General features: G+C 38.3%; 1 protein-coding gene across 4 annotated transcripts in view; it reads right to left on the reverse strand.

Moving 5' to 3' along the window:
• LOC141999275 (ephrin type-A receptor 3) overlaps positions 1-14,267 on the reverse strand; it is a 303,677-nt gene extending 289,410 nt beyond the window's left edge. For all 4 annotated transcript variants that reach the window (XM_074972523.1, XM_074972542.1, XM_074972515.1 and 1 more), the window contains exon 1: positions 14,064-14,267. In XM_074972523.1, the coding sequence (XP_074828624.1) occupies positions 14,064-14,151 (88 nt within the window). In that variant the 5' untranslated portion in view covers positions 14,152-14,267. The remainder of the gene's footprint in view (positions 1-14,063) is intronic.
• Positions 14,268-14,656: the final 389 nt, after the last annotated feature.

Here is a 14,656-nt window from a genome sequence, read left to right on the forward strand (position 1 = left end):
AACTTGCTTGCATTTTTGTAGGTATTGTAGTACAAGGAACTAGTGAAATGAACGGGTTTGAGATGTGTTTGATATACAGGCCGACTGACAACAGAAACTCTAAATTTATCGACTTGTTTCTGTTCTCATGTATACCATGCTAAATCAGGAGTAATTTCACAGAAGACAAAAGAGTTAGGCAGAAAACTAGGAAGGGATCAGAATCACATTCTCCACCTGAAAAAGGCAGCACTTCAAGGAAGACGTGAGGTTCAAACTTCTATAGTAAACCAAATACAAAATAAATACATTCCCCATCTGAAGAAAAAACAATTAACCAAAATGTTGTGCCAAGGAGAATCATCCTGAGGTAGCCCGTGTTTCATAAAAACTGGAGGAGAGAGCCTGCCAATAGTCAATTTTCAAGATCTAAAGTACAAGGATTTGATAACAGCAGCTTTGTTTGTCACTAAACATTCCCCAGTCATGTGAGGTAAGAAAGGATCACTGATTTGGCTAAAATAAATGATTTTTCAACTACTCAACATTTTTCAAGTTAAAGTAAAACAACACCATGTAAATGTTAGAAAGTCAAGGTGGGTGAGATAATATCTTTTATTGGACCAACTTCTGCTGGTGAGATTTACCTCACCCACCTTGTCTCTCTAATATCCTGGGACCAACACGGTTACAAAAAAACACCGCATACACGTAAATGTTGTCTGCTCTGGTTAATTTGGAATAATATTAGTTATTAGAAAAATGCTAGCAAAAGGGAAAAAACCTTATTGTGGCTATCCAACACAAAAAACGAGGATGCTCATAACCAAAATATGCTGTGTAACTCTCTGGGAAGCAAAGAAGGCACTTTGAAGCAGGAATCTAGCCAGGATTTGGTTTTGGGGTGGGACAGAGTGGAGTCTGTTCACATACTTACATACATTTTTAGAATGGTAGCCTCCCTGTTGCCAGGACAATCCGCACCTGAATTTTTATACACTTAATCAACTATGTGTACAGGTCTGAGGGTCGGCTCCTCTAAACTACCAGATTACAGGCAGAAGGGAGGGAGCTGAAGTTGCAGTTGCTCAGATTTGCACCCAGAGTTTGTTTTCTGGGTGGAAATGGCAACTGCAAACAGGCAAGCTGGGTTGTGGCCAGGGTGAAGACATGCCCCATTGTGTACAGACATCTGGGATGAACCATCATGATGGTCAAAAATAAGGTAAAGGGTTTCTATGGAATTTCTGGTTATGGACAGGAAGCGGTTTGGAGATTAGGAATTCTGGCATACACAGTTCTAACCAATGCTATGTCCCTGTTCAAGTAACAGCATTCAGAAACAACATGTGATTCTAAATTACCCTTGCCCCAAATCCTTTTAAGTAGCTGACTTGGGGCCTGATTCTCTACTCATTTACATGAGTATATATTCATAATGGTCCAGATTCTGTAGTGACATTACAGCCACTTTATGCTACTCAAGTGGCATAAAAGGGCCGTAGTTCATGCTGCAAATGCCCAGCTGAGAATTCCCCTGGTATAGGAGAAGTCTGCTCGGTCCAAGTGTGTTGCTCTGGCACCTTTGCCTCCTCAATCTCCGGCACATGGAACATGTCAGGCATCTGGTCATGCTGCACTCCACCTATCCTTCACTGGTGTAAGTGCCCTAGAAACCCCAGTAGAAACTTGCTATTTCTTATGCTCTCCTGCTCAGGCGCCTCTAAGATTTGGCCTTTTGTGCTATACAGTTCTCATTCCAAATGTGGGCCTTAGGGGGAAATCTTCTGGCAGATTAAGGCCATGCCATAGCCTTTGGGGAGACACACAATTGTAGTGAGAACTGCAGTTTTTCTGCTATGCCCCTCTTATGTTGAACAATACAAAATAGGATTTTGTGCAGAGCATTACAAATTTGGCAAATGCCATTTTCAATCTGTGGTTAAACTGCTGACTACAGAACTGTACAAGCAAAAAAAAAGCCACGTCCAAAAAAATGAAACAAAAACAACTTGCCGTAAAATTGAGTGCAGCGGCAACCGAGAGAGAAAACAAACTGGAGGGTACAGGCCTCCATCATTCTGGCAAAGATGTTTATTACATAACAAATAAGCCATGCTCCAAATCCAAAAGTTATTGCTATGAACTCAAATAAAAAGCACAGCCCAACCATATTCAGATGTGTCAAGTTACCTTTCAAATTATTAGTGTTCCAGAAATCTATTTTTATTATACGGTAAGTTCTCTATATTAGGTTAAATCATTTATTGACTTTTTGTTACATGTCAAATCTTGCAACACTGATATTTTGCAACTTCTGGCAATTGGCCTTGTATTTCAGGAGCAAGAGAATTTCATTTTTCCTTCAGTTTTATTCTTTTCAGCAAATATGCTCCCGAACTCCTGGTGGAGCCAGATTCAGGTAGTCAGTTCTTCCTAGGGTTGATCAGAGAAGGTACCAAAATAGGAATCTCATTGTAATTCTCTCTCATGGGACAGTTGTTAAGCACTTCACGAGGGGACTCAGCACACTGATGAGCACTACAGAAATGCCCACAAGTAAAGAGCTAGATTATAAACTGCAATGCCCTAGGACCAGACTAAGGAGGAACCCGTGACTGAATCACAATTTTCCCCCGACTCAACGATTGCTCCATACAGGAAGTACTTTGCTGCTGGCTCAGATCAGTAACACATTTCCTCACTCCCTCGTCCCTCGTTGGCTCAACTAGTGCTAGCTGGTAGCCAAAGGCTCTATCCACTCCTCACTCCTGCCCATTCACTCTCCACCCACCTGCACGGGCAATGGAGATGTTCCACAGGGCTGTTCTGCTTCCAACTCTGAGACCCACTAGATGTAACGCCTAGACAGCTGAGTTAGGGACAAGTTACATCCTTCTAACTCCCCTGCACATGTACAGAACAAAGGACAATTGTGCCCTCCCCCCAAAGGCGTGCTAAACACTATGAAATCCTCACACTAAAGGTGTAGAAGAGCAAAATATTATTACTGTATTTAAAAAAACCCATAAAGCTGAAAACGTTTGGAAACAAGAATTAAAGTTACTAAAATTTTGTTACTGCAAAACGTAGAGAGCTCACTGCATGCTAAAATACTTTCCCCCTCATCTCAGTGGGGGGGGGGGGAAGAGTGTTCAGAGGATAGCCATGAGATGCAAAATAGTTTGATGTATAAACTAATCTATTTTGAGCATGATCCTACAGAGTGCCAAATGCCCTCAAATTCCCATTGAACTCAGTGGTTCACTGAAAGACCATGCCCTATTTCTCCCAGGATAAAAGAAAAGGTACATGTAGGCATCTCTACTCAGAAAGCATCAACACTGAAATAGTAGATGTTTTGCCAGTCAGTAGAGAGCAGCTTTGGCAGAGATACATGGTGGATTTTCTCACACCTGTCTGATTTATTTTGACAATTTGCCTAGAAAATATTTTTATGTACGATCACCACCAGAAACATAAATTGATTTTTCTCAGTCTTAAACTCTTACACAAGAGGAGTACAGTGCTGCTAGTACTGTGTGTAACTTACTCTCCAATTGTATAAAAACACATCATTGGTGTGCTGGAACATAACGTTTATCAAATGGGTCTAATAAAGTTTCCATTTTATTAGCCTCCTATTTCCTGTAGAGTTGTTATGCTGCCAGTTCTTTTCATTACGCCAGGAATATAAAAACTAAGAATGGATGAGCCTAATGAGGTCCAAACTGCAATGCAAACCTTCAACTTATTTTTGTGTAAAAAAAATCATTCTAATGCACAAAGGTTTCCTGTCAATTAAACCTATTCTTCCTCCCTCCTCAAGAGCAGTACTTACAAAAAAAAAAAAAAAAAAAAAAAAAAGTAGACTTGCCCACATGAGCCTCCAAACCCAAACGGGCACAATATATCTGTATTCACGTTGCCATTCAAATTTTCTCCCCTGCCCCTTTTTCGGTGTTTCCAAATCCCTTAATACCTGATTTCAAGTTCAAGTTCCAAACACTTAGGGACTGATTCTACTGTTACTCCGTGTTAAATCAGGAGTAACTCCGCTCACTTTAGTAGAATTACACTGATATAAACCAGGGTGATTTCAGACTCAGGTCCACATAACTAGGGAAGGTGTGAAATTAGGAAAAGGCAAGTTTACCCTTCTATAAGGACCAAACATTATGAAATGACAAATGCCACACAACTGACTTCAATAGGAGCTGAACACTTCCCAAAAGGGCCTCAGCACTTTGCACAATCAAGCCCTAAAATTCTTCCTGTGGCCATAGCCTGCACTCCCTACTTGAGATAACTTATGGAAATCAGTTGTATGAAACCTTGTATGAAACCAATAGGAGTTTTGTAGAATGGGGCCCTTTGTGGGTCTGATAAAGCTGGGATCTACAAAGGGCCCCATCCTTAGAGACGCTGAGCATCTCCAAGATGCTGTGTGACTTCAACTTCTACTGACTTCAACAGAGGTTGAGGACACACAGCATAGCACCTCATAGGATGGGGCCCTTTGCATTAGATCACAATACTCTACCCATATCTGTTAAATATGTCAGCAACTCAAGAAACAGCACAATAGCCTCAGCCTCTAGAACTCTTGACGGCAGCAGATGCCATAGAAAGCAGAGATTTCATCAGGAGTAGCATTCACGCTTAGAATGGCTCCCCAGATCATGGAAACTTTCCTTATTACTGCACTGCAAACACACTGAAGACCCTGATCCTAAGAGTCTTGAATGTGTACAACTCCCAATTAAGTCAGTGGGAGTTCTAGGTAATCGGTCACTCTTTGATGTCAGAGTCTGTTGAGACAAGGACCAGAACCCAAATAACCAAATGTTTGTCAGCTAACAGGGCAAGTGACTGTTGAATCACACTGGCATTATTACAGATTTTAGAAGAAGTTGCTTTTCAAAGTTTGCTTAGGCAAGAAAAAACCCTTGCCATTTCTTTAAAAGCTCAGAAATTAGTAAGATCTATCTATGTATTAAACTATGTTCAGAGGGCCATCCAGACAAGTGCATCTCCCGTAATTTCATTAATCTCTTCTTCTCTTACAGATTGTTATGAAGGATAAACTTTTATGAACCAAACCTTTCAACTTGCACTGACATGCTTGAGCTCTTCCCCAGTTACCCATATGTATAGAATATATCCATAGGGCAAATGGTTAAATGTTTTGGTGTGAATTGGGAGAACAACATGCTCACAGCATCAGAAAGCTCCCGAAGTGTCATGTTGAGGAAACCAAGATGTTAAAACCAGTTCTATTTTCCAATACACTGATGTCACCAATATGCTATTCTCATTGTTTGCTAGGTTCACTGAATTTATGGAGGTAATTAATGCAGAACATGTGTGCTGTGCTATCCACATGAAAAATGGAACTGCCCCGACTTAATTTGATGCCGTTCCAACCCAAACCTTGCTAACATTCTCTTGCTCCTTCCACATGTGAGAAATATAAATATTTATAGCAAAGAAAAGGTAAATGCTAATGTGGCTGTTGAATTCTCACCCGCCGACCCATCACAATTTCTCATAGACCTTAACCTTCTGCTTTGTCACCTCCGACCATTAGCCTCCCCCACACACCATAAGCTCCCAGTATTTCCTCATCGAGCAGCCCCTCCCTTCTCCAACTGAGCACATTCTTTGTGCATAAACCCCACTCTCTGCCACTCCTCTCTCCACTCTTGAGTGCTAGGCTGGTACTGTTGAGTGTACTGCTGATAGAGTGCACTGTTTGAGTAGTGTACTCCGCCATGGCCTCCTCTGGGAAACCAGGGACCAAAGGTTCTCCCTTCTGATTAGAAGTGTGTGGGTGAAAGGGAACGGGTAGGAGGTAAAAATCAAATTTTCCCACCCAAGATAGAAGAGGAAAGGGAATATGCCTTACCTTGCTCACCTGATCATGGTAGGGAGTGGTAGGGAGGTAAAGAATAAATAGGGATGGGAGAAATCATGGGGAAAAAGGAAGCAGCAAAGACAGGGATGGTGAAGAGGAGCAACTGAGGTGTGACGGAGAAGAAGAGGAGACTGAGGAGGTTTAGGTTCCCTAGATCAAGTTCTGACCTCAGAGTGAATGCCTTTATTCCACAGCCTCTCTACCTTTTACTTCCCCTGGGTACTTCATCCCTCACCCTCACTGGGACAAACACTCACTTCCTTTCACCTATTCTTTAACTGGGCTCGAGTAATGTTTGCGGGATTGGATCCTTACACTCCGAGACCTTATTTACCCCAAAACTTTGTAGCTGTAAGTTCTCCAGTAGTGCCCCTTGATGGATGATGACATCTGTGGCAACTACAGCATACACATGGATTGCGTGTTTTTACCATCCTGTTATTTAAGTGTTAAATAGGGTGGTAAAAATGCCTGAACCCCATCTACACTGCAGCTTCCACATATACTGGCACCTGTGGAGCTGTATTGCTGAAGAATCACAGCCATGAAGCTTGCTAATGTAAACAAAGCCTGAATATTTTAGGAACCGGGAGACTGTCTTTATTTATGCCTTAATTCAGGATTGAGCACACCGTGAGCACTGAATTAAGAATTATAATAATGCAGCTAATGAGAGACGGCTGTAGGGGTTATGTATTTATTGGGTTTCAGCTCAGAACTTCCGCCACAAAAATAACTTCACTCCTTGTTATTTACTACTGGGCAAAGTCTGTGGGAAGCCTAAAAGTTGGGCGGTGAAGGAAATTTTGTGGTTTTAAAATTTCCAGTTCAGATAGTTATTCTCTTCCTTAGACATTTGCTATAAAACATTCTCGTTCCTGAAGTGAATAAATTAAAAAAAAACTTTTCAATTAAGTACTTAAAAATCAGGGAGGCATTAGAGACCAGCTTTCTAGCAGTCTTTTTATTAATATTTTAACATGCGGACTTAGGTAACCTTTTTGTCCTCGCCATCAAGTGGTGGATATAAATATGGTGTGGGAAACAGGCTGGACAAAAAAATAAATGCTTTCACTGTTCCCATAACATATTACATTCAACTGCCCTGACTGAACCTTATTCCGTAACATTCATCCCATTGTTTTCTTAATTGCTAGTAAGTTTCTACTACTGTTCGTTTTGTCTGCTATTATTCTTTCATCAATATTTTTCCAGCAGATTAATAGGATTTTCCCTCCATACTTTGCCTGAAACAGCAGGATACAGTAATTCAAGAAAAAAGGGAGGCTGGCAGTGAAGTTTCTACTTACAGTTTGTCTCATTTAATAACATCTCTGCAAGTTTAAGACTTTATTTGGTGTGGTTTCATTCATTCCAGCTGACAGTCTCTCAGGCTGGGGCTTAATTCTTTTGTCTCTCTCCCAACATTTTCTTTGAGACAGGATTATCTTTATTTCTAGTTCTTTATTTCTTTTAGTCACACCATTCATTACTGAGTTTCACAAGCAATCTGAAATCTTTGGGTCCTAGTTCTGATTTCACATTGGTTTCACACTGGTAAAAGAATTCCTTGAGCTGGGATTTTCAAGAACACCGAACAGAGTTAGGTGCACAAGTTTCCTTGAAAGCTCATATGTCTTAGGTGCTTTTGAAAATCCTGTCCCATAAATTTCAATGAAGCAGCTCCTGAATTATACCAGCGCAAGATCAGATTGTGCCCTTTGAATCTGTCTTAAAAGTAGATTTATAAAGCAGTTTATAAAGTTTTGTTTATGATTTAAAATATAACTGCAGTTGACAACAGTAGCTTTTATTTTTTTAAATGTATTTAATGTTTCTGGAAATAAAAATGGCTGTAACACTTTAATGGATTTTCAGTCAAACTGATAACTTTAAACGTGATTTTGCTGGTAAGTAAAGAAATTATGAAAATACTGGAAACATTTCTATAGCAATAGATAGGAACTGAACAGGGAAAACTCTTTTTAACATGCATTACCTTACTCAACACCAGCTATCATTAGATCATAACATATGAGTGCTACTTGCTGAGTGCTATTTACTTTGGACTTTACTATTAAAGATCCCACAAGATTGTAGTTGAGAAATGTGGGTAGCAGAACACCCTTTCCTACATATTTTTGTCTTTATTTTCTCTCTACCATTGCTACCCTTTCCCCCTTGTAAATGCTTTCCAGCAGCCGAGTTTCTTTTCATAACTAACAGAGCTTTGGTAAAAAGTAAAATTGATATTGACTTTCCCAATGGAGAATCCCCACATCAATGCCCAGCGGAGCAACCAAATTCTGTCAGCTGGAATTGTGTGTCACAAGGTGAAGAACCTATTAGATACTTGTTCCTTGCCCGTGAACTTTTCCTAACATGCGTACCGCCTCCTCCTTGCCTGGTTAATTCAGTAGTTTAGGTGCCTGTCTGATTTTCTAATAAATGTCACAATTCTGGTTCTGTAGAGCACAACTTTGAACTTTAGGAATTTTGAGGGATGTCACCCCTCCTCCAGAGAATTTCTTAAAGAAATCAAATGGCAGCCTAGGACACCATTATAACTGGATGAATAATAACCTATCGGATACATAACAGAACTAGACCAGCCTCTGTTTAAAAGTCTACAGATTGTACTCTCACATTTGGTAACAGCTCTGTAGTGACCCTCACTGGTGATAAAATCCAGATCTCTAAAAACAAAAACGAACACCTGCATCTGTATTTCTAAACCTTTCATCAAATGGGGATTACAAGAACAAGAGTAGTTACATGCTTTCCTGGAAGAAAAGTTGTATATTTTAAAACAAAATCAAAAGCAAGCATACTGACTGCAAATTTGCTGAATTCAGCATTATTCCAAGGTTGGTAATTTTTTAAACAAATGCCAATATTCCTGTCAAATGTACGTGCAAATAAATTACAGTTATTCATGAAGCATCAAGAACTTGCAAAGATTTTACTGTAAATAACAGCCTAAACTTGATGTGTGTCATACATGTTTAAGATTTTCAGATAGCTGATGATCGAAAGCTTGTAGCTGCGTATGCTTTTTTAATATACTGACAATTTTAAAACACAATCTTTTACCTCTTTGGTTATTACTTTTATGTTAGTTTTGGGAGGAGGTTAGCCCTGTTGAGAAAAAATGTATATAAATAAATTCTGGGAAGAACCTTACATTTGGATATGGTTTGATTTTTTAAACATTTTAAGTAAATTTTTTGAGAAGCATCTTAATTTTTCCTTTTAACAATATTTTCATTATAATGTGCTAAGTCAGGAAAGATTCAAAAGTGACAAACAGAAAAGGAAACAAATTATTCAAAATATTAAAACCTCTCAGTAAACACAGGCATACAAAATAACGAATCCACTGAACTTTTCTCCCCTGTAATACTGCATTTTACAAACACCATGGTGTGAATATTAAAGCATGCTCATTACTTGTCTGGTCATATAGCTAAGGATTAAAACACAGCAGCTTTGAATACGATACAGCTGTACAAAAAATAGCCCTTTAAACCTCACGAGTTTAAATCTTCCAAATTCCAACTTTAAAAAGACAATATATTTTTGTTAAAATTTCTACCTTTATAATTACACTTTTGCAATTAAACTCACAAAATTAACAGCCGCTGAACTTTAAGTGCTTCAGGAATTATGCCACGATACATCAAAACTGGTCATGATCTAATAACAGCTGACACAGAGTAAGATAATGCTTGTTAAAAGGAGGAGTTTTCTCCATACAGTTCCTTTTCACTGCTGTAGAAAAGTTTCCAGCACTTTCAATATTTCCTAATGTCACTAAAACAAAACATAAAAATGTTCGTGCAAAGTCAGTTGTACATGCCACTGCACATACAACACTGGCATTTTAAAAAATGTAATAGCTGACATTGCTAGCAAACACATTAATATTAATAACTCTTTGTAAACAGTAAATATTCACACCAATAAAACTATGTAATTTAATTGCTGAGTTATGCAAAGTTCCATTACGGTAATGAATGAGAAAAACATGAAACCTCATACACACTGGAAAGAGGGACTGATTACAAGTTGTTTACTGTTTACCAGAATGGAGACTATTTGTAACTCAGTACTGCAAACAGATTTACAATTTTGGTCCTCTTTTCAGCATCGTTTTCATAAGAAATTAATTTTATGCTAGATTGAGAAGTTACAAGAAGTTTCCTGTCTGCACAGTCAAAATATTATTGAAGCAATTCAGGTTGTCAGTAAAAGCTTAAACAAATTTGCTGATAATCCTGTTAATGACCCAGGTCAAGTGTTAACTGTTGTGGGTTATAAAACAGTGAAATTAAGGTTGCTGGTACCCTCAGGCAAATAGCATAGTTACTGAAAAGGATCAGAAAAAGCTATTAAATTACAGAATTGTATAACTCATTCAATTTCTGGATACTATATAAACTGTTTTGAAAGAAACTGCATCCCTCTAAGTGAAAAAGTGTAATCCTCCAAAAGTAAAAAAACTAGATCCAATTGAAATAATAGTGTCTGTGATTTCTATGCACCTTAAGCGCACAGCACATTCTCACCCTAAGGGTTTTCTGCTTGTGTGTTGAAAATAGATGTCAACCCTAAACTGGGGAATGATCCACTCATTCAGATGTTAATTCTTTCTGACATTTTCCTATTACTCCAAGAATGGTTCATACTTCACTACTGTACATTGATAAAGCCTCTTTCCGGACTACTGAGATAGTTTAAGAGCTAAGAAATGTGTGGTTTAAAAAAAAAAAAGCCCAGTATGTGGCAGATTTCTTAAGAAACAAGTTTAACAAAAATTACCTGTTTCCATAAAAGAACAGGTTTTTTTTAAATAAAACTTTTGGTGATGGTGACAAGTATCATATGTTCCATCTCTCCTGCACAAAAACCCCCAAACTGGATTAAATAACTAAAAATGAAGTAGACCTACATATAACTATTACTACTGCTATTTTTCCTGCTGTTGCAGTGTTTGTATTGGCTGTAATGACCATATATTTTAAGCAACATCTTAGCACTAAAAACGCTTTCACAAAAATCTGCACAATTCTTCCAGATAAAATAAATCTGGTATATTTCTGGTTGTAGCCCACAAACTACCTTCAATATGCCTAATGTACAGTAGCAGTTACATGTACTGTAAAGCAATTTTGATTGCGTTTCATCCTTTCTTAAAAGACTCGATGAGAAATTAATTGGTTAATCCACAGTAAGTTTTATACAACTCACATATGTTCTATTTATCTATCCACGTATCGAAACTGGTATACCCAGACACACCCCTTGACCAAATTCTCAGTTAAAATTCCTACAGTTTGTTCATTCTCACAATTGGAAAAAGAAAACTTTTCTAAATAATTACCATAAAATCATATAAACATACATTTCCCCTTAACTTCCTTTTTATTTGGGAGGTTGGGGTGCTGGCCCTGGAAATTTAGAGCAAAGGGGTGGGAAAGAAGAAAGGTGATCAGGAGAAGATTATTTCAAGAAAAAAAGCAAAACCTTTTTGAGCTTAGATTTTTAAAATGCATGTTGATAATAGATTATCAAATGTGTGTGTGTGACTCATGTTAGCAAATTATAAAAACTCAAATTCTTAAATTCACTGTATCCATCTAAATATATGGTAAACAAATCAAAAATCTATTTCAAGCCTTCCAAAGTAACCACAAATATTAAATTGTTGGAAGTTAGTTTTATTTTTAGAAGAAACACCTAGTTTCCATTTTGGGGAAGGAATATAAAAATAATACTCAATCTGGAAGATTAAGCACGGCTGTCCAATTTTGTTGTCGCTTCCGTTGGTTGTGCAGAAAACATTACATCTATTTCATACTGTATCTTGCACAAGATTTGTAAAGTAATGATAAAGAAAAAAAACTAAAGTCAAACTGGAGGAGTCATAATGTACAACACTGTCTTATTAGAAGCTTCTTTGGACAGCTATACCTAGTACACATTTCGTATTGCATAGGAATTTTTTTCCCCACACTTTCCTTAATTTCTTAAATTAAATCTCAAAACCAGCAATTCTCAACAAAAGAAAAATTAGTGATATTTTAGCAAACTTCAGTTCTCAAAACTCTTTTTGCCTTAATTATTATCTTAGTTTACATTATGTGTCTGCCTGCAAGTATCATGGAAGCGGAGCTGCTCTGCTTACTGCCTAACAGAACTACATACTTTGTGAAGAATCTTTTGTAATAAAAACACACACAGAAAGTAACCCCTGCGAACATGCTTGTTTTTATTAGCCAAAATCATTTGCGAAGGGCGACACTATTTATAAAATAGCGTGTTGCTGGAGAAAGCTATGCACAACACTTTGAAAGTGTGTTCTATTAAATAACCTCTGAAGCATTCTCCATACAAAAAATATTTACACAGACTATATATATTACAGCTGCTCTATACTTTTTATGATAACATTATATAATTGACTCTTCCCAGCAATAAAAAGAGCTGATGTAAGAATTACTTGGATTTGTAAAGTTTTAATCTTTTTTTAATTGTTTTTCCCCTTTACAGAAAAAAAATAACTTTACACAATAATTGCCTTACCCCAAAAGCAGTTAGGGCGTCACTCAGTTCATCACCATTACTTGGGCACCAAAAATAGATATCTTAATAGCTAATATATTTTCTTCTGTATGCAAATGCTATATATCAAGCAGGTGTAGGTTTTGTACAATTGTTCGCTGTTAGAAGTTCTTCATCACCTTTTGACCTCTGGATTTTATAGATAAAAGTTGCTTTGGACACACTGATCCCAGAGGCTGTGTCCAATGTCTTGTGGCACCACTTCTATTTATCCATGGGGAATGGCTAGCCATGTCTTTTTCAACTTAGATTTTAAATTAGCTTTCAGGACTGAATGTCCAATGGGTATAATTATTTTGCTGAAATTTGTGTATTTTAATCACATTCAATTTCATGTTAACTTAGCAAAAGCTAACAAGAACGATATGCCAATGCCTTGTTTAAGGATTTTTTTTTTAAAAAAGGTGACTATTTTGAATTAAAGCCTGAAATTAAATTGTTACAGCAATAAAAGTAGGTTATCTAAAAGGAGCAGTACCACTGGCTGCTTTTTATTACATTAAAAAGTTTCTGAAATGAAATAAACCAAGACTCATCATATTACTATCATTATGCATATAAGCAGGGTTTGTGGTTTAGTTATCAGCAAGGAAATAATTCATGAAAAAGGACAGGTGCTGTAAGTTTTTTTTTTTTTTTTAAGATGCTGAGAAATTAGGTACATTAGATACAAAGAGAACATTAGGAAATTAAATGACTACTTAATAAATGAGTTATATTCCATGCATTAATTGTGAACAAACAGTAAGATCAATTTGGTAATTGTGTAGCTGGGAAGGCATTTAAAAATATAACCTCAAGGGAAGAAAACACAAAATTCTCTATACTTCTCTTTCCTTCCTTTTCTTTCCCAGTCTTTCCTTCCCTCCTTTATCCTTTGGGCTATCCAGCACACAATATATACTTTTCATACACATCACTATATGCAGACAAGCACACTGGGCATTACTATCATGGTTCCCGTTAGCGCTACTTATGCTCATTATAACCTGTACCACGGAGCAGCCCATCACCTTGTGAGATGTAATATACAACTTCCACCTCGCCTGTGAAATCCGGCAACTACAGAAACACACGGATACGCTCGCTCTCTCTTCCATCTAACGACCAAACTCCCTTTACTTGTGTCATGGGTCACGGTCACCACCCAAACATGTCATGCTCCCCCCACCCCCACCGAGCTGCTCACACGAACAGAGCTACGTTTTCTTTTTTAAACTTTGCTATAAGACGACGACTGCGAAGAAAGCAAACCCCCCCTTTGTATAAATTAACACACAGCATTGTGTACACTGCTGTCCATTATGCATTGCAATTGAAGGTTATAATTGTTCCAGCTGCCACCATCTGATTTTGCAGGGTTTCTTTTACCACTCATTTGTTCAATCAAAGAAAATCTCAGTCCACCCGCTCAACAAACAGTTATCACGCTGGACCACCTTAAAAAAATGGTGCGGACCCGGTTTTAAAGAGGATCCCAACGTTAAGAAAAAGGGAAAGTGTAGTCACCGCTGGGATCTCTATCTGTGCCTGGATTACTTACCTTCGTTGGTAGGATGGAGAATCAGTTCCCCAACGCAGCTGAGCGCAGAGCAGATGAGAAGGAGGAGGATGGAGATGTGACAATCCATGTTGCTGGTGCAGAGGGCAGGGAGAGGAGCATATCTTCATGCAGCATGCCACTGATGTGAGAGCGCTGATTGCAGGAGAAGTTACCATGCTCCGCTTGCAGGCTGATGTCAAGTTTGACACTGGAGATAAGGAGGAGTCTGCTGAGCTGCCTTTCTGCAGGCTGCTTCAGAGGCAGCTCGCTGGGTCCTAGTGCACACCTTCCACTTAAAAGTACAAAGGTAACACAGATCAAGAAGTGATCAAGCGGTCAGAGTCCGGGCGGGGGCGGGGGGAGGGAGAGGAGGGAGGTGCAAAACTGGGAACAAAACTATAAGAAAAAAAATCTCAAAAGTTATGAAAAAATGCAGCACCGGCTTCAATGTAGGTTGCTTTGTTTTAATGCTGTTTGCAACATCCTTCTCTGAAGAGATGGGAAAACATCTCACAAATGGGATGAGTGAGAAAGAGCAAACAGAGTGCAAAATAAAAGTTGCCTTGGGCTCCAAGCCCTAGGATAATGAGCGG

The sequence above is a fragment of the Natator depressus genome, chromosome 1, assembly GCF_965152275.1.
Source record: "Natator depressus isolate rNatDep1 chromosome 1, rNatDep2.hap1, whole genome shotgun sequence".
NCBI lineage: Eukaryota > Metazoa > Chordata > Testudines > Cheloniidae > Natator > Natator depressus.